The 18,624-nt window shown below is 36.7% G+C and overlaps 1 protein-coding gene and 1 pseudogene across 2 annotated transcripts in view; both read right to left on the bottom strand.

Moving 5' to 3' along the window:
- The window catches only part of USP9X (ubiquitin specific peptidase 9 X-linked), a 182,732-nt gene that overhangs the window by 14,120 nt on the left and 149,988 nt on the right, over window positions 1-18,624 (bottom strand). For both annotated transcript variants that reach the window (XM_043991999.1, XM_043991998.1), the window contains exons 33-36: window positions 7,164-7,305; window positions 4,716-5,469; window positions 2,946-3,069; window positions 1,423-1,648 (exon numbers count right to left, since the gene is read on the bottom strand). In XM_043991999.1, the coding sequence (XP_043847934.1) occupies window positions 1,423-1,648; window positions 2,946-3,069; window positions 4,716-5,469; window positions 7,164-7,305 (1,246 nt within the window). The remainder of the gene's footprint in view (window positions 1-1,422; window positions 1,649-2,945; window positions 3,070-4,715; window positions 5,470-7,163; window positions 7,306-18,624) is intronic.
- Window positions 13,515-16,029, bottom strand: LOC122746419 (annotated as a pseudogene).

The following is an 18,624-nucleotide window of genomic DNA, read 5'->3' on the forward strand; positions in this document are numbered from 1 at the left end:
CCCCATTCTCTTACTTCTTTTCAGTCTTTCCCTCTCTACTGGCTCCTTTCCTACTGCCTACAAATGTGTTCATGTCTCTCCTATCCTGAAAAACTGCACTTGATTAACCCTCCCAAAGGGTTGTCTACAAGAGGTGCCTCCACTTTCTCTCCTCTCACTCTTTTCTTAACTCCTTATGATCTGGCTTCTGATCTTATTCCACGGAAACTACTCTCTGAAGTTACTATATCTTTCAATTGCCAAATCCAATGGCCTTTCTTCATTCTTCATTCTCCTTGACCTCTCTGTAGCCATTGACGCAGTTGATCATTGTCTCCTCTTTGAAATTCTCATTTTTCTACATTTTCAGGATACTCTGTCTCCTTTATTGGATTCTCCTCTAGATCATGCCCTCTAACCACAGGTGTCCCTAAGAGTTCTGGTTCTGGGCCCTCTTCCTTTCTCCCTCTATACTACTTCACTATACTATATCAGCTCCCATGGATTTAATTACCAACTCTATGCTGATAATTCTCGAATCTGTTTATTCTGTTTCAACCTCTCTGCTGGCTTACAATCATGTATCTCCATCACAAACTGATGAACAGTAGATAACTCAAATTCACTATGTCTAAAAGAAAACTTTTAATTTTTCCCTGTAAACCCTCTTTGTCTCCCAGATCCCTATTACTGTGGAGGACACCACCATCCTCCCAGTCTCTCAGGCTTACAATCTAGGCGTCACCTGGATTTCTTACACTCTCACCCCCCATATCCGAACTGTTGACAAAGCCTGTTGATTTCATCCTCATGACATCTCTCTTATGATACCGTCACCACTTTGGTGCAGGCCCTCCTCACATCATGCCGCGATCATTTTAATAGTCTGCTGGTGCCTTTCTCCCTTCTCCAAACCATCCTCCATTCTACCACTAAAATGATTTTCCTAAGGCACAGTTCTGATCATGTCGCTGTCCTGTTCGATAAACTCCAATGGTTCCTTATAATCTTATAATGCTCTATAATACTTTTCTAGTCTTCTTACACCTTACTCTCTGACATGTATCCTTTCAACCAGGTACACTGGCCTTCTGGCTGTTTCACAAACAAGATAATCCATCTTTTAGCTGGGGAACATTTCCTCTGGCTGTCCCTCACACTGGAAATGCTTTCTTTCCTTCAATGACTAGGGATGCCCCTTGCTTCCTTTAAGTCCCAACTAAAGTCCCACCTTCTAAAGGAAGATTTACCCAACCCCTCTTAATCATTTCTATTTATCCTGTATATAGTTTGCTTTGTATATATTTGTTTGCATTTTGTCTCCCCCATTAGATTATAATAAGTTCCTTAAGGGCAGGGATAGTCTTTTGTGTCTTGTATACCAATCAATTCCTCAGACTGACTAAGTGAAGTAGTCATTTAAAAAGAAAGCTATATAATTACCTGACTAGAAGGTCCAGGAGAAGCAAAAGGTGAAGGACATGGCCCATCTTGCAATGAAAAATGTGCAATAAATACTATAAGTTTTGCAAATGCACCCCTCACTTCTGCACTGGGGCATTCCAGAAGGTACTCAGAAAAGCGATTTGAAACATTAAAGAGGACATTATGTGCAAACCAAAAGCGTACATTCTTGCTGTGACGGAGAAGAATACACAATGCATCATACCTGAAAGAGAAAAAGACAACACATCATCAGTAATAACAAAAAAGACAAAATTAATTTCATTCTCTGATTTTCAAAGATGTGACATTTTACTGTTCAACCAAATAAAATAGATCTTCTTAATATCCTTCCATTTTTTTAGTTCAGTAAATGTGCTACTGAAGAAAAACAAAGAGGTTCTCATTATAAGTTCCTGAGGTGGCTTATTGTTAGTGACAAATTACATTGGTTAATCCCATTATAAAGTTATCTATACAATGACCGAAAATCACTATTTAAGGTAGACTAACAGGGAGATATATGGCCTGCATGACAATAGGAGATTCCTTCTAGCTATAATAACTCTGCAAAAATAGTATCCCAAATACAAAGTTGTAAGTATGCCTTCTGGTTATCTGGACAGTTAGGTAGTGCACTGGAAAGAGTGCTGGGCCAAGAGTTGGGAACACTCATCTTCCTGAGTTCAAATATGTGAGACCCTGGGCAAGCCATTTAACCGTTTGCTTCAGTTTTCTTATCTGTAAAAAGAACTGGAGAAGGAAATGGCAAACCACTCCTATCTCTGCCAAGAAAACCCCAAATGGGGTCATGAAGAATCAGACATGACTGAAAAATGGCTGAACAACATGGTCATCTCGTTAATATAATCACTCTGTATCTGTCTTATCACATTGAAAATCCCTGAAAACACACACACACAGACACAAATTCCTGCACTGTTATAATTAGAAAGTTTAATATACTTTTAAGTCAAAGAAATAATCCCATTTTAAAAATAGTTTGAACCTAAAAATTTCATTTTTTCCTAATCTAAATGACAGTTATTATGAATATAAGGAATGTGAATAGTTTCAAAGTTAAAATCAACTCCTGAATAGCTGTAGAAAAAAAATGTCAATAATGCACCCCTCACTTCTGTACTATTACAAATAGTTTAAACCGGGGCAGTTAGGTGGCATAGTGGATAAAGCACTGGCCTTGGATTCAGGAGTACCCGAGTTCAAATCCAGCCTCAGACACTTGACACTTAACTAGCTGTGTGACCCTGGGCAAGTCACTTAACCCTCATTGCCCTGCAAAAATTAAAAAACAAAAAAACCCCCCCAAAAAACCAAATAGTTTAAACTTCAATTTTTGAGTATAACCTTTTCTCTTGCCTTTGCTACTCTTCTGTACAAGGGCTTTGGAAAAAGTGTGAATGATTCATAATTGTAGAATTCATGACCAGAAGAGACTAGCATAGTATACAAAAGAAGTCAAACCATTTATTAGGACAGTATGAAAATTTAAAGCAATATACCAGTCACTGGCAGGGCCACGGACTATTTTTTTTGTGTGAAATCCTGTGGTGAAAAGGAATCTAGCAGCAAGCTGAATACTAATCATAGTAATTTCTTCTGCTTCAGGCAATAGATGATCTTGCCCTATGAAAAAAAATCACATGTAAATATTAAACAAAAATAAGATAATTCATCAAATATCACTCACATACAATATATGTTTAAGTCCACTGATCCTGGAGAGGTACTGGGGTTTAAGTAAAAGCAACTACTTAAGAATCTGAAGTCCTTTTATAGTTTATTATGAACTAACCAAATTGAAATTGTATTGACTTATCATTTGCTAACAGTGTAACAATTACATGGTTTATGTATTATAGAACAGGACATTGAGCAAAGTACATTACATCTGCTCATGGATGGATTGAATCTCCTGATCTAACAGTTAGTTTGCTCCCTAAGAAACTATCATTTGGCTCTAGAAGTCACCAACTGGTAATAAGTCATAACACTGACACTTCTTTAGCTTGGTCACCTTGTACAAGAAACCTACTGCTTGAATCTTAGGTAACTTACTTAAGTAGCAAAACAAACCAAACCAAAAACAAAAAAACAAAACCCCAACCCAATAAAAATACTTAAACTCCCCACATTCCACAGTTGTTACATGAGAAGTACTGTATAAATGTGTATGCTTTGAATATAATTTACTGATTTCTGGCCTAATTGCCTGCAAAGAGAAATTTATGGATTTTAGTACCCAAAGATATAAGGAGAGAACTGGTCATTTATCAGACAGGAAAAGGTAGTGGTGACTGACACAAACCTCACTTTTCCTGATAATCCACATACAGTATGTAATGATGTACAAAAATATTAATATTATGAAAAAATAATAAAAAGTATTAATAATGATATTCAAATGGAATGATGTCATAATCAAATTGATAAATTTCAAAAAGCACTTCAATCTTTTCTAGCACATCATATTTTCATGATTTTATCAATGTGGGAGAAAACCTCAAACAAAACAACCCACAAGCATTTCATACTTTGATAGATAATATTCACATGGCACCCAAAATACTGAACAAAATACCTCAGTGGGTGCCAAATTCCTGGTGATGAGATTCTCTTCATTTAGCTACACTCTTCACGATTATAGGCTCCTTGAAAACAAGGTCTGGGATATGATTTTTAGAATGTCTTTTTATCTCTAGCATGGCTCTTTGCTTAAGTTTTTTATTAATTCATCTGAGATGACAAATGTGTACAGAATCAAATGTGGTGTGAACTTGAAGTATTAACCTGTTTGACAGAACCTGAGATTTGTATGCATACCCTTCATTAGAATGAGAGACTGAAGACTTTCATGTAGTATATACACAAAGTCATAAAAAAGCAATGATTGGGGCGGCTAGCTGGTGCAGTGGATAAAGCACCGGCCCTGGATTCAGGAGTAGCTGAGTTCAAATCCGGCCTCAGACACTTGACACTTACTAGCTGTGTGACCTTGGGCAAGTCACTTAACCCCCATTGCCCCACACAAAAAAAAACAAAACAAAGCAATGATTACTGTATATAAATCTTCCTGCTAAGGCAAAATAACCTAATGTAATATACAAATCCCCTCAAACTTACAAACTGCATTAATGTGAAAAAATAAAATTTAGTTAGAACTGCTTAAATAAAGAAATGTTAGGGGAAAAGTTAACTATTAGCAAAAAGATGAATGTCTCACAATTCAGAGTGGTAAAAATTTTTTCTTGTAGCATCAAGCAAGTACCTACCTGGAGGAGGGTTTAAGTAGACACTATTACAAGTCAGAAGTTTTTTTACAAATTGGAAATATTCCAAGCTGTATTGCATACGGTTATGCATGAACTGCACATTCTGCTTCCGTACACTTCTTTCAATGGCAGATGGCATTTTAATCTGGTGGGGTTTTGTGGTAACAACCAGCTCTGAAATGTATTTGATTAATTCATTGTCCTTGTCTATCGTGTCCATACGTTCATAAAAAAGAATGTAAGCATTCCACCACCTCTTCTGGCGCCTGTATGACATGCGCTTCATCATATGATCAAACACTTCACCCATGTACTCTCCACCAAAGCACTGGTTTTTCATTTCTTCATCATCATCCATTTTACATTCTGTCACATCTCCATCATCAAATTTATACCATCGATTTTTCTCACCATCTCCACCGTTCCTCTGGATGATGTAAGAATAATAATGTCCCCCACTAGCTTGACCACTATGTACAAGTACGCCCACCAGTCTATACTTTGTGCTTCCAGTTGGCTCATTTTCTGACTGTTCATTTTGTTGTATCAACTGGTTTTCAGGGTTTACATCATCCCCTTCCAGCTTTGCAACACCTGCCACTGTGTAAGGTTCCATGTCCAACTCCCGAGGAAATTCAAAGTAATCATTGAACTTGATTGCACATTCCCTTTCCCAGTCATAGTCGAATCGTTTTAGCTGAATGGCAAGAACTGGGGGCAATTTCTTAATTAGGAGGCGCTTTACTGTATCAACCTAAAAACAGAAGAAGTATTGGATGTTTTCTTAAAAAGCCATTAAAAACAGTAAAAAGAGAATTAAACCATAAAAACTGAGCATGCAAAGAGTTATAGGAATTTCCTAGTGAATGTATAGATTATAAATTAGTCCTGTTGGATGTTACTAATAAACGGATTCAGTTTTACAAATTAACCATACCTCAAAATATGATATAAGCTCCTATTTATTTGTAGCAGATGGCTAATAAGAGAGGATGACTTTCATTTGTATATATGGTACACCTCAAGTCTTTGTAATAATAAAGTTTTTAATACCTTAACATTACACTAAGACTTTTGAGAAAGCCTATTCTTTGTACTTTACCAAGTGCTTTCATAACTTACTTCATTTGAATGTCATGATAACCCTGTGAAGTATGGCAGGTATTATTATGCTGATTTTAGAGATGAGGTGACTGGGATTCAGAAAGATTAAATGACTTGCCCCAAATTATTCAACTAGTTAAGTATCAGAACTGGAACACAGGTCTTCTGATTCTAAGTCTAATGCTCCTCTCACACCACATTGCAATTCCTTCTCAAGCTCGACCCCCCTGCCCCCAACTTTGGATTGGATATCACTATTGTGTCCAGGATGAGATGAAATTTCAATGGCACTCAATGACCCGATCCACTGCTGATGGGTTTGGACCAGTCTGCCCCTCCTTAGGCAGCTTGGGGGCTCACCATACTGGTGCTGGGGGTTGGTGAGGACATCCAAATCAGCTTAGCTTTATAAGCTAACTGCTGCTCAGAATTCCTGAACTCAAGTAATCCACAGGCCTTAGCATCCCTAGGGCTTACACATGTTTAACATCATGCTGATCTCATGATCTTAAAATTAAAAAAAAATTTCCCAAAGTAAAAAAAAAAAACAAACATTCTTTAAAATTAAATATTATACAGTAATTTTACTAACATTGGCTATGGGACAAAACTTCTTTGAAAGTAAATGGGAGGAACATAAAACTAGGTGACTGTGGGTGACTAAAAGCCAGATCCACGAGGGTGAATGACAAAGTAGGGAAACTTTCAGAGGGACCAAAAACATAAATGTGCTCTGATCCACAAAGAATTTTTAGGGATTTAACAGGAGTCCTGGAGAATTTTACTTAATGGGATCAGTAGCTCTGAAGATTGCTCAGAGCAGCAGTTCATACAACATGTCAGTGGAAAGAGCAATGGATTTGGAGTCAGAGGATCTAGAATCAAATTCTGCCTTGCTGCTTTTTAAACCTTAGGCAAGTCACCTAACCTCTGAGCCTCTTAACTCATCTGTAAAATGAGGCAGTTGGACTAGATGGCTTCTAGGGTCCCTTCAGTTATAAATCTGTGATCCTATGATAATCTAGCTGGGACTTTAGGAAGCAGGCTACACTGGAAAGATTCTGTATTCTTCAAGGATTAGCAAGGGAAAGTGATGTCAGGATTGTCATTGGGACTTCTTGACCAGGCCTCACCAGCTACTTCTTCATTCCCTATCATTCTCTTTCCTTTGACAATATTTTGGTTAATTTATCGTGGCCACTGTTATGAAACAAGATAGGGAACAACAACAAAAAAAGAGGAAAAAAAGGATTTCTTAAAAAAGAAAACATATCTTCTAATACAGGATATATTTAATTAAAATGGCCTGCATTAAAAAAGGCTGCCAACTATCAATATACTTACCTTTTTGTTGCATTTTTCACAATGATATGCATTTGCACCTTCCAGTAAATCTCCCTTGACATATTGTTCCAAAGAATCAAGAAGGTTTTGGTGATTTCTAATATCTACATTCAGAGTCGTAAATGATTCTTCACACTCGTACCTAAAGGCATTATTTGAAGAGTTCAAAAGTGTTCTGCTGGGAGGTACCAAAACATTCTAATTGATTACATCATTAAATCTGCAGTACATTTTTATATCATATCAAACTGAGAAAAGAATGTTATTACTTTAGGTATTATTTCACACCTCAAATATTCCTATTTAGAATCCCTTAAAATAAGTATTAGATAAGAAAGGTTGCTTTTAAAAAATTACATGTGGATGCTTAGGGATTTTAGACAGGAGGAGATATGGCCAATAAATTATTCATTCCATAAATATCTGAGTGCCTATGTACACTGTGATAATTTTCATGTTATCAACTGATCATGTACTTGGGATGATAAATACACAAATACCTAAAATGCAAGGGAAAAAAAAGCTAATTCTTTGACTTGGAGCTTGAAGCTCCAACTTGCAGTTTAGAACTTCTGGGGAATCTGGATACTTAGAACTAGAAGCAGCAAGAACCATTTAGCAGGCTTTGATTTCAGAATCCAAAACAGGGCCATGCCACTGTTCCCCCATTCTCAGAGATATCTTTTATACTGAGTGAAGTTTTATAGAATATTTATAGTGCTAATAACATGCATATCAATGTTAGTTCACTGAGCTACCTCTTAATATCTAGTCAATTGCACTGAACAAATCCAGAGTTTTGCTAGGGGCAGAGCAAAAAGTTGGAGTTCAGAACTCTTTAGGAATGTCTATACCTGGTAGAGAATTTAAAGCATCATGAAGATCCTGGGTATGTGAGGAGAGGACTACTATAAAAGGAGGATACAGAAAAGGAAACTGGAGTATACCAAGAGACAGATTTTCCCTAGAGATGTCCAGGTACCTAGTGCCCAGGTACATGAAAAAGGTGGCTCCCTTTTTAGTCTGTGAAAGAAGGAAGGCAGACATGACAATAGCTTGAGGGGGCAGTAGAGTTGGAGGAAGGTTTTTAAAGAGGATGTTGGGGAATGTTTTTATGAAGTAGCGTAAAGCTAGTGGATAAAATGGGATGGAAGATGAGTAAGAGAAGGAATGATGAACGGGTCCATCTCTTGTAAGAGACAAGTAAGGATGGTACCAAGAGCACAAGTAGAGGGGTTAATCTATATATGAAGGGCCACTTTCCCCTCATTAGAACAAAGGGAAAACTGGAGTGGCATAGAAGGGCTCTGAGGTATGTAAAAAGAAACAATATATGGCTTTTTTTTTTTTTTAAAGTAAAGCGGGGCAGCTAGGTGGTGTAGTGGATAGAGCACCGGCCCTGGAGTCAGGAGTACCTGACTTCAAATCTGGCTTCAGACACTTAACACTTACTAGCTGTGTGACCCTGGGCAAGTCACTTAACCCCAATTGCCTCACTAAAAAAAAAAAAAAATTAAAGTAAAGTAGGGGGCAAAGTCCTCTACTGGGAGGTCATGGCACAATCTAGGGGGCTTGAGGGCTGAAGTGAAATGAAAGATATATTTGTTTTTCCCCCTCAAATTAAATATTTTAATTTTTAGAAAAATTTGAGTTTCGAATTCTTTCCCTCCCGCCTACCCCACCAATTGAGATGATATCACTTAAATGATTAATATCAATTATACAAAACTCATTTCCATATTAGCCATAGTGCACAAAAAAGAGAAATAATGCAAGAAAACGATATTATAATTTGCACTCAGTTCTTTCTCTAAAGGTAGATAGCATTTTTCATGAGTCCTTTGGAATTTTCTTGGATCATTCAGAATAGCTAAGTCTCTCATTAGAGTGTACAACTATCTGGTTCTGCTGACTTCACTCTGCATCAGTTCATATAGGACTTGCCATGTTTTTTTCTGAAACTATCCCCCCTTGTAATTTCTTATTGCAAAATAGTACTCCATCGATCACATGCCACAGCTTCTTCAGTCATTTCCCAACTGAGAGACCTTCTCTCACTTTCCAATTCTTAGCCACCACAGAAAGTGTTGCTATAAATATTTTTGTATATATATATATGTCCTTTTCCTTATTCTTTGATCTCTTTGGGGATACAGACCTAGTAATAGTATTGCTGGGTAAAAGGGTATGCAGTCTTATAGCCCTTGAGGCATAGTTCCAAATTGTTCTCTAGAATGGTTGGACCAATTCACAACTCTACCAACAGCTCATTAGTGTAACTACTTTCCCTCATACCTTCCAGCATTTGTCATTTCCAATAGGTGCAAAATGGTATCTTAGAGTTGTTTTAAGTTGCATTTTTCCAATCAGTAGTGATTTAGAGTATTTTTTTCATGTGACTACAGACAGTTCTGATGGCTTCTTCTGAAAATTGCCTGTTTTTATCCTTTAACAATTCATCAATTGGGTAATTGCTCTTATTTTTATAAATCTGATTCAGTCCCCTATATATTTAAGAAAAGAGGCCTTCATCAGAGAAACTTGCTATATATATATATATATTTTTTTGACATTCCTTCCATTGTCTATGGTACCTTTTATCAAAATGTAGTTTCCCTGGTTTTTGTTGTTCAGTTGTTTCGGTCATGTCCAACTCTTAAGTGATTCCATTTTAGGGTTTTCTTGGGAGACATACTGGACTGGTTTGCCATTTTCCTTCTCCAGCTCATTTTACAGGCGAGGAATTGAGGCAAACAGGGTTAGGCAACTTACCCAGTCATACAATAAGTGTCTGAAGCAAGAGTTGAACCGATTCCATGTATAGTGTTTTGTCTTCTGCACCATCTAGCTGCCCCTAGTTTCCCTATCTATTTTTGCTTTTGCATTACTGAGATCAAGATGGCTACCCGTCTTTTTTATTTCGGCTGAAGATTTTACTCTATCTTCTTATTTTAATTATGTCTTTGTTTCAAATGTCTGTATTGTAAAAAACATACTACTATGGGGTGAAAGCCAAATGGTGACTTCATCCTATTCACATTCAGTGTGATTACTATTTCCTTCCATCCTAGTTTTTTTTCAGTTTACCTTTCTCTCTTTTTATCCTTCACTCCTCAAAAGTCTGTTTTGCTTCTAACCACTGCCTCCCTTAATCTGTCCTCCCTTTTATCATCCACCTTCCCTCTCTTATCCCTTTTCTTTGCTATTTCCCTATTGGGTAAGGCAGATTTCTGTGCCCAACACCCTCTGTCTGTGTGTATACTTCCCTCTTTATGAATTAATTTCAATGAGAATAAGATTTAAGCATCAACTCCTTTCCCCCTCCCTTCCCCTTTCTCATCCCTTCATTTTTTTTGAGATGATCCTGATATAATTGACTCGCACTTGAGTTTAATTGCCCCAAGAATGATACAGTTCTTAGGAATTACACATATTATCTTCCTATATAGGAAAGCAAATAGTTTATTGAATCTCATGATTTTTCTTTCATGCCTACCCTTTTATGCTTCTTTTAAGTCTTGTGTTTGTATATCAGATTTTCTATTTAGCTCTGCTCTTTTCATCAGGAATATTTGAAAGTCTTCTATTTCATTAAATACCCACTTTTCCCCTTAAAGATTATACTCAGTTTTGCTGGGTAGATGGATTATTCTTGGTTGTAATTCTAGGTCCTTTGCTTTCTGAAATATCATATTTAAGGTCTTCCACTACTTTAACATGGAAGCTTCTAAATCTTGTGTGATACTGACTGTGGCTCCATGATGTTTTGATTTTTGAATCTTTGCAATATTTTCTCCTTGACATGGGGGCTCTGGAATTTGGCTATAATATTGCTGGGAGTTTTCATTTTGGGATCTCTTTCAGAAGGTGGTTGGTAGATTCTTTCAATTTCTAGTTTACCCTCTGAACCTAAGACATCAAGGTAGTTTTCTTTGATAATTTCTTGAAACAGAATGTGTAGGCTCTTTTTTGATCACTGCTTCCAGGTAGTCAAATAATTTTAAAATTATCTCTCCTTGATCTATTTTTCAGGTTGGTTGTTTTTCTGTTGAGATATCTCACATTTTTATTTTCTTCTGTGAATTTGTTTCTCTTTTCTGTTTGGCTTAAATTTTTTTTTTTTTTGGTGAGGCAATTGGGGTTAAGTGACTTGCCCAGGGTCACACAGCTAGTAAGTGTCAAGTGTCTGAGGCCAAATTTGAACTCAGGTCCTCCTGAATCAAGGGCCAGTGCTCTATCCATTGCGCCACCTAGCTTCCCCTTGCCTATTCTTTTTAAGGAATTCTTTTCTTCAGTGAATGTTTTTGTCTCTTTTACCATTAGGCCAATTCTGTTTTTATAAAATGTGTCATTTTTTTAAAAGTATTTTTTGTGCCTCTTTTAAACAAACCATTAATTCTCTTTTCATAATTTTCTTGCATAATTTTCATTTCTTTTCCCAATTTTTCCTCTATCACCTTTAGCTAACTCATTTTTAGGGGTAATTTTTTAATTCATTTTAAACTTAAATACAAAGTAAGAAAAGAAAAAAAGAACCTTTTGATGTACACAGAACAGAGGAGAGGATTCAATATAAAAACAATAACTTTCCATTTCAAGAAAACCCATGTAATAAATACTACATATTGTTTTCAAAGCTACCCAGCTTTTTTTGGCTTCCTTCTAGGTTTTCTTTTGTTCTTGTCTATGCATTTTTTACTTTATTCCTTACCCCTCCCAAAGAAGGTTACAATTAAAACACAGATACACTGCCACCTCCCCCTCACCACAGGTATCTATAAACATACACATTTATACACATATTCAAAACTGTACTATGTCTATTTCTGCTTGTCAACTCTTTCTCTGGAGGTACATAGCACCTTCCTTAACTGGTCCTGGTGTGTGCATGTTTTTCTAAATCAACCAGCTCTTCCTATACCACAGTAGTATTCAAACACAATCACATCCTATCTGAGAAATCGTCTATGGAAGTTTTACCCAATTTTCTCTATTCCTTCTGTTCTTGGCTACATTGGTTTTATTTATACAAGAACATTTTAATTTAAAATAGAAATGATCATTTTATGTTTCAACAATGCTCTCATGTTATGATATAGCTTAAGTTCTGATGCTGCATTCCTCTGGTTTCTCTGAAATTCCTGACCTTTGTTCTTCCAAATGAACTTTTATTATTTTTTCTTCCTTGGTAATAATTTTTTTTAGTAATTTAATTAGGACAGCACTGAATAAACAGATTAGGTAAAATTGTTATTTTTTATTATATTGGTTTTACCTACCCATAAACAATAAATATTATTCCAATTATTTAAATCTGACTTTGTATAAAAAGTGTTTTATGTCTATGTTCATGTAGTTCCTGTGTCTGTTTTGATACACTCTCAGGTATTTTATACTGTTTCGTTATTTTAAATGGCCTAAACCAATATTTAATAATATTGGTGGCACATAGCATAGTTTCCCTATTTTTCTCTATTAAATCTATTTTAGCTTTAACTCTGAGGTAATGATTACCAACCCTGATTTTTTTATGTAATAAATGCTACTTCAGCCCTTTATTTCTGTGAGTATCTCTTATTATGGATAAATTCATCCCATTCATATTCTAAACTATAATTATTTAAGTATTTCTCTCCTTGCTGTTTTTCACTATCCTCATCTATTTACCCCATCTTTCTTTATTCCTCTAATTAACTTCTAACAACTAGCTTGCCCTCCTATTCCTTAACCCCTTCCCTTTAAGAAGCACTCTGCATCCCCAACTCTATCCCCTAGCCCTCTTATTTCTTTCTGAATTTAGAAGACTTTTATACTCTTCTAGATGTATAACCTATTACTAATGAGAATACGGTTACATTATTATCCCATCCCTTTCTTTCAATCAAATACTCAAATAATGACAGTCATGAGTACTGATAACATATTTACATATAAGAAGTAAACAATCTGACCATATTGGGTCCCTTATAATTGGTCTTTAATGTTTACCTTATATTTCTCCTGGATCTTATGTGCTGAATTTTCCATTAAGTTCAGCTGTTTTTGTCACAAATACCAAAGAGTTCTTTAGTATGCTATATGTCCATTCCCCCCAGCCCACCCCCCGTTTCAGGATTACACTTAACTTTGCTGGTTAAATTACCCTTGGTCATAACCCCAGCTCTTTTTCTCTACAAAATATAGTATTCAAGACCTATGATCCTTTAACATAGTAGGTGCTAGGTCTTGGGCAATACTTATTGTAGCTCCATGATATTTACAATGACTTTTTGTGTTGCTTGCAATATTTTCTCCTTAACGTGGGAGTTTTGAAACTTGGCTATGATATTTCTTTAAGTTTTCCTTCTGGGATCTCTTACAGGTGGTGATTGGTGGATTTTTTCTATTTCTGCTTTGCCTTCTTGTTCTAGAACTTCAGGGCAATTTTCCTGTATATTTTCTTATACTATTTTATCAAGATTTTTTTGGGGGGATCCTACCTTTTAGGTAGTCTGACTATTCTTATATTGTTTCTCCTCAATCTGTTCTCCAGATCAGTTGATTTTCTGAAGAGATGTTGCATATTTTCTTCTATTTTTCATTCTTTTGATTTTTGTTTTAAAATTTCTTAGTCTCTTACAACATCATTAGCTCCCCCTTGCCCAATTATAGGTGTTTTTTTTTAGTGTAGTTTTTTTTTAAGTATTTTTAAGTTTCTTTGAAAATAGCAATTTGGCCTTTACTAAAATAAATCCATCTCCATCAATTTTATTGAATATTTTCTTTGTGTAGACATGATCCCACTTTGGTAGAGAAACATAAATCAAAGATAGCTGGGTATTTTTTCAATTTATTATAATCAACTGCTGATTATTTGGATACTAATTATGATTTGCCCTTTGATTCATCTTGGCCATTTTCATTGTTTCTGTCCTCACATAAAGAGAAAGTCAAGGCAGAATGAACTCACTGAATTACTTGGAAAGTACAGTGATATGGTGGAAAAAAACGTCTAAATTATTGGCCAACAAATATCTTTTGATTAAATGATGATTTTCTTGACTAGTTCCTCATTAAAATGGAAAAAAATTCAAGATAATAGGGGAGTAATGCCACAAAACAGATCTGTCAATCATATGGTAGCAAACCAAACAATTCTGGCTTAAAGTCCTCCAGTGATTTCAACACCAAGTTTTCCTTTTTTGTAAGCTCTGCGTTTAATTGTTCATCTGGAACCATAACCACCTGTATCCCAGCTGCAAGTGCTGCCTCAACTCCACTTGGAGCATCTTCAAACACAAGGCACTTTTCTGCTGGAGAAGGGGAAAATCTCTTTGTACAAGTTAGAAACAAATCAAATTCCAGTTTGCCACTCTTCACCTCATGGTCAGAAGATGATGATTAAACAAACTAAAGACTTCTTTGTGTCTTTTTGTTTTCAATTCAAATGATGATCCAGCTGAGGATAGTAGCAACAGCAATAGGTATATTGTGTCTATGTAGATGGTTGATCAGCTTCTCGACACCTGGCATAAATGCAGCTGTTAGAAATATTTATCTTGCTTCTTTTTGCTTTCTGTCACCAGTTCCTCTTTGGTTAATGGAAGATCCAAGACTTCTACACTAACCTGTCCTGCATCCAATGCTGTTTTACCATAACCATGGCTTTCACATCCCATGTATATTTCTTTCCAAAGCAGTTGCATTTCCTGGAAGATCACTGAATAAAGTTGTTCAAGTTTCCAGAAGGAGGCCATCCATGTCAAAGAGCAGAGTCAGCCTGGAAGTATTTGCACTTCATTCAGGAGACAGAGTCTTTCTTGGGGTCTTCTCAAGTTGTCTTAGGAGGACAACTGCTTTACCCCAACTCTTTCATTTCTGCTGCTCTTATGTTCATTCTGAGACCGTATTCTATCTTTTTTTTTTTTGTGAAGGAAATTTGGAGCCAAAAGTTTGCTGACCTATTCCACCACCTTCCCAAAATACTCCCCTCTTTAACTCTGTAAGAATTCATGTTGAGTTAGGGTCCAATTAGCACTTTACTTTCAGGCTTTGGTTGTATCTGTTTCCATGCTATTGTCTTTTCAATTTGTCTTGGTCTTCCCTGTCACTGCAGTAGCTTTTCATGGTCAAGTTTTTTGTTACAATTTGCTCATCTTTCCAGCTTAAATTATGACTCTGAACTTTATTAATGTTGGTGTTTGCTCATCTAGGGGTGGGAAGGCACTGTTCTAAGCTTCAGGCCTTTTCACGCTGCTGTTTTCAGACTTAGTTCGGGAAGGTGGGGGGAGGGTCTGCAAGTTTTTGGTACTGCCAAGATGGTGTTATACTGGGAGAGGTATAGTATCTGCTGTAGTCTTTACCCAGGAAAGGCCCCTGATCCCCTGCAGCCACAAGTGCTAGTGGTCCTCCTGGCCCTGGAACTGTGACCAGGTCCCTTATTATCCTGTGACAGAAGCACAAGTCCTCTTTTCTGCCTTGGAACTGTGATGAGGGCCTCTACTCCCTTGTGACTGATCACAAGTGTATCTTCTCTGCTTGGGAACTGTGACTCAAAATTGTGTGTGGGCAAAAATAGAATCACCAATAAATGCCAGGTGTAGCCAGTGCCAGCAAAGAGCCCCCTAAAATCTCTTGACTAGTTGTACAATCTCTGGGCTGACAGCTCCTGAAGTTGTTGCTGCCACCACCATTTGTTACCACAACTGTTAGGGCCCACTGCTGGTGCTGTGTAGACTCTGGGCTGTCGTCCATCCTGGTGTCATAGACCTTTCCTTGTCTTAGGATGGAAAAAGGTTTCATCCCTACCTTTTCCTGGCCCTGCTGCTTCTAAATTCATTGTGAGGCATATTTTAAAGCTGTTTGGAGGAGTATGTTGGGTGACTATCTGTCCTCCACCATATTGGTTCCACTCTGGAGAAGATATATTTGTAATGAACCCAAAAGGCATAATTGTGTGACTTTCTCCAGTACTGTTTAGCAGCATGAATAGGAGCAGAGAAAGTAGATGGGATTTGGCAAATAGGATAAGATGGCAAAGGATCTGAGAATCTACTGGCTTCAAGTCTCTCCTCACTCCAAACCATCCACTCTAGCTTTCTAGTCTTTTGCAACACTATCTGTTTGAACATAATACTTTTTTGGGGGGGTGGGGTGGGGCAATGGGGGTTAAGTGACTTGCCCAGGGTCACACAGCTAGTAAGTATCAAATGTCTGAGGCCAGTTTTGAACTCAGGTCCTCCTGACTCCAGGGCCGGTGCTCTATCCACTGCGCTACCTAGCTGCCCCCCATCATACTCTTTTAAAGCTAAATTGGATCACTAGTCATTTCCTGATTCCATTATCTCTCTATAGTATGGCATACCCCTGTGTTTATTTTATTTATTTATTTATTTTTGGTGGGGCACTGGGGGTTAAGTGACTTGCCCAGGGTCACACAGCTAGTAAATGTCAAGTATGTCTGAGGCTGGATTTGAACTCAGGTACTCCTGAATCCAGGATCGATGCTTTATCCACTGCGCCACCTAGCTGCCCCCTATACCCCTGTGTTTATAAAGAACTCTTTCTACATTTCCATCTTTTGAAATCTTTCTTCCCTCAAGAAACAGCTCAGGTAACTTTTCCATTAACTCTTTCCAAATATTTACAGAACCTCAATTGGAATTCATACCTGCATAAGAATCTACTCTACTACACTCTCCCTTCTCCCTATCAAATGTTCATTCAGGCTTCACATGAAGGACTCTAGTGAGAGAATCTACAATTTCTTCCATAGGTTCATGGTAGCCATTTACACTTTTAAGTAGCCCTAACTATAAGATAGTAATTCCCTTTTTTAAGTTTAAATATGGAAAAAAAAAAAAGTTTAAATCTGCCTCTACAGGGGCAGCTAGGTGGCGCAGTAGATAAAGCACCGGCCCTGGATTCAGGAGTACCTGAGTTCAAATCTGGCCTCAGACACTTGACACTTACTAGCTATGTGACCCTGGGCAAGTCACTTAACCCCCACTGCCCCGCAAAAAAAAAAAAAAAATCTGCCTCTACAAAACAAACCTATTGCTTTTAGTGTAGCATTCTGAATTCAAGGTGAACAAACACAATTCTCCACATGATAACCTTTCAAATATCTGAATGGTGCTATCTCCCCACCCCCTTTTCTTCAGGCTGAGCTAAAAATAATATGTAATTCCTTTAATTCCATTCCTTTTTTGATATGATTTCAAGTACCCTAACTATCTGGATGCCATCCTCTAGTGTATACTGGACTCCTCAGTGTCCTTCCGTAAACTGAGCTTTTCTAAACTATGCACAATATTCCAGAGTGTTCTGAACAGGTCAGAGGAAAATAGGACCATTATCTCTCTTGTTTCCAACATTTCCTTTCATAATCCAGTCCAAGAATCATTAACTCTTTAGTTTACCATACTGTAGTAAAACTACAAGTCCATTAAAATCTCCCTATCATGAGGATATTTTCCTTCTTAAAATTGAGAGCACTTTCCCTATATATCATATTCAACTTGATAATATATACATTTACATACATGTTTTATGTCTCCTATTAAGAGTATAAAAACTTTTCTTTCGCTCATTACACATAGAGGTAAGGATTTTTTGTTTACTCCAAAAAACAAATAAAAAAACAAAACCCCCAAACCAAAACAAACCAAAACCGTCCAAACCAACACCCTTTCCTAAAGATAAACTGATCAAGATTACACTTTTAAAAGCCAACGACTTCAAAAAGTTATCATGAAAATACAATAATGGGTAAGAAAGCAAAACTTAAATTAAGTAGTCCTGAGGAAGTTGCTAAAAACTAGAAACTAAGTGACAACAACACTTAGTCACGTTAGTCACTAAACACACTGGTGACAAAATAAGGAGGTCTGATTTGCCATCTCCCTAAAATAAAAAAAGATGGTTTTCAGTTATTAAAGCTAATTTGTTTACTTTCCTGGTCACACTCTGACAATGCTATAGCTTTCCTTTGCCGAGGAAAATTTCCTATTTTCTTTACTTTCTATGTAGGAAGAAGAAATAAGGTTACAAAAAGATGCGTTTATCTGCAGATCTGCCTTGAAGAACAGAGCTGAAACAATATATAAAAAGAGGGAGGGAAAACTCACAGAAGGCATTACTCCTTTTCATTTCATACATTCAACAAAGCATAAAATAAAATATTACTAATTAAATGCTTATATCACACAGGTCAAATTTAGCTTCTAATCTTTTACATTTCTTTTGGCTATCCATGAACACTATTCAATAAACAAATTGTATTGTATAATTTTCTGATTTTGATGGTTATTTAAAGAAATAGATTTCAATATACTATAAAAACCTCATTTAAGATGAACAAATTAGAAACAACTGTCAATTTCACTTATTCAGAATTTAAAAAAAAATTGCTTTAATTAATCAACAAGCATTTATAAATCCCTACTATGTGCCAGCCACTGCTCTAGGCACTAGAGATTAC

This window comes from Dromiciops gliroides, chromosome 3 (genome assembly GCF_019393635.1).
Source record: "Dromiciops gliroides isolate mDroGli1 chromosome 3, mDroGli1.pri, whole genome shotgun sequence".
NCBI lineage: Eukaryota > Metazoa > Chordata > Mammalia > Microbiotheria > Microbiotheriidae > Dromiciops > Dromiciops gliroides.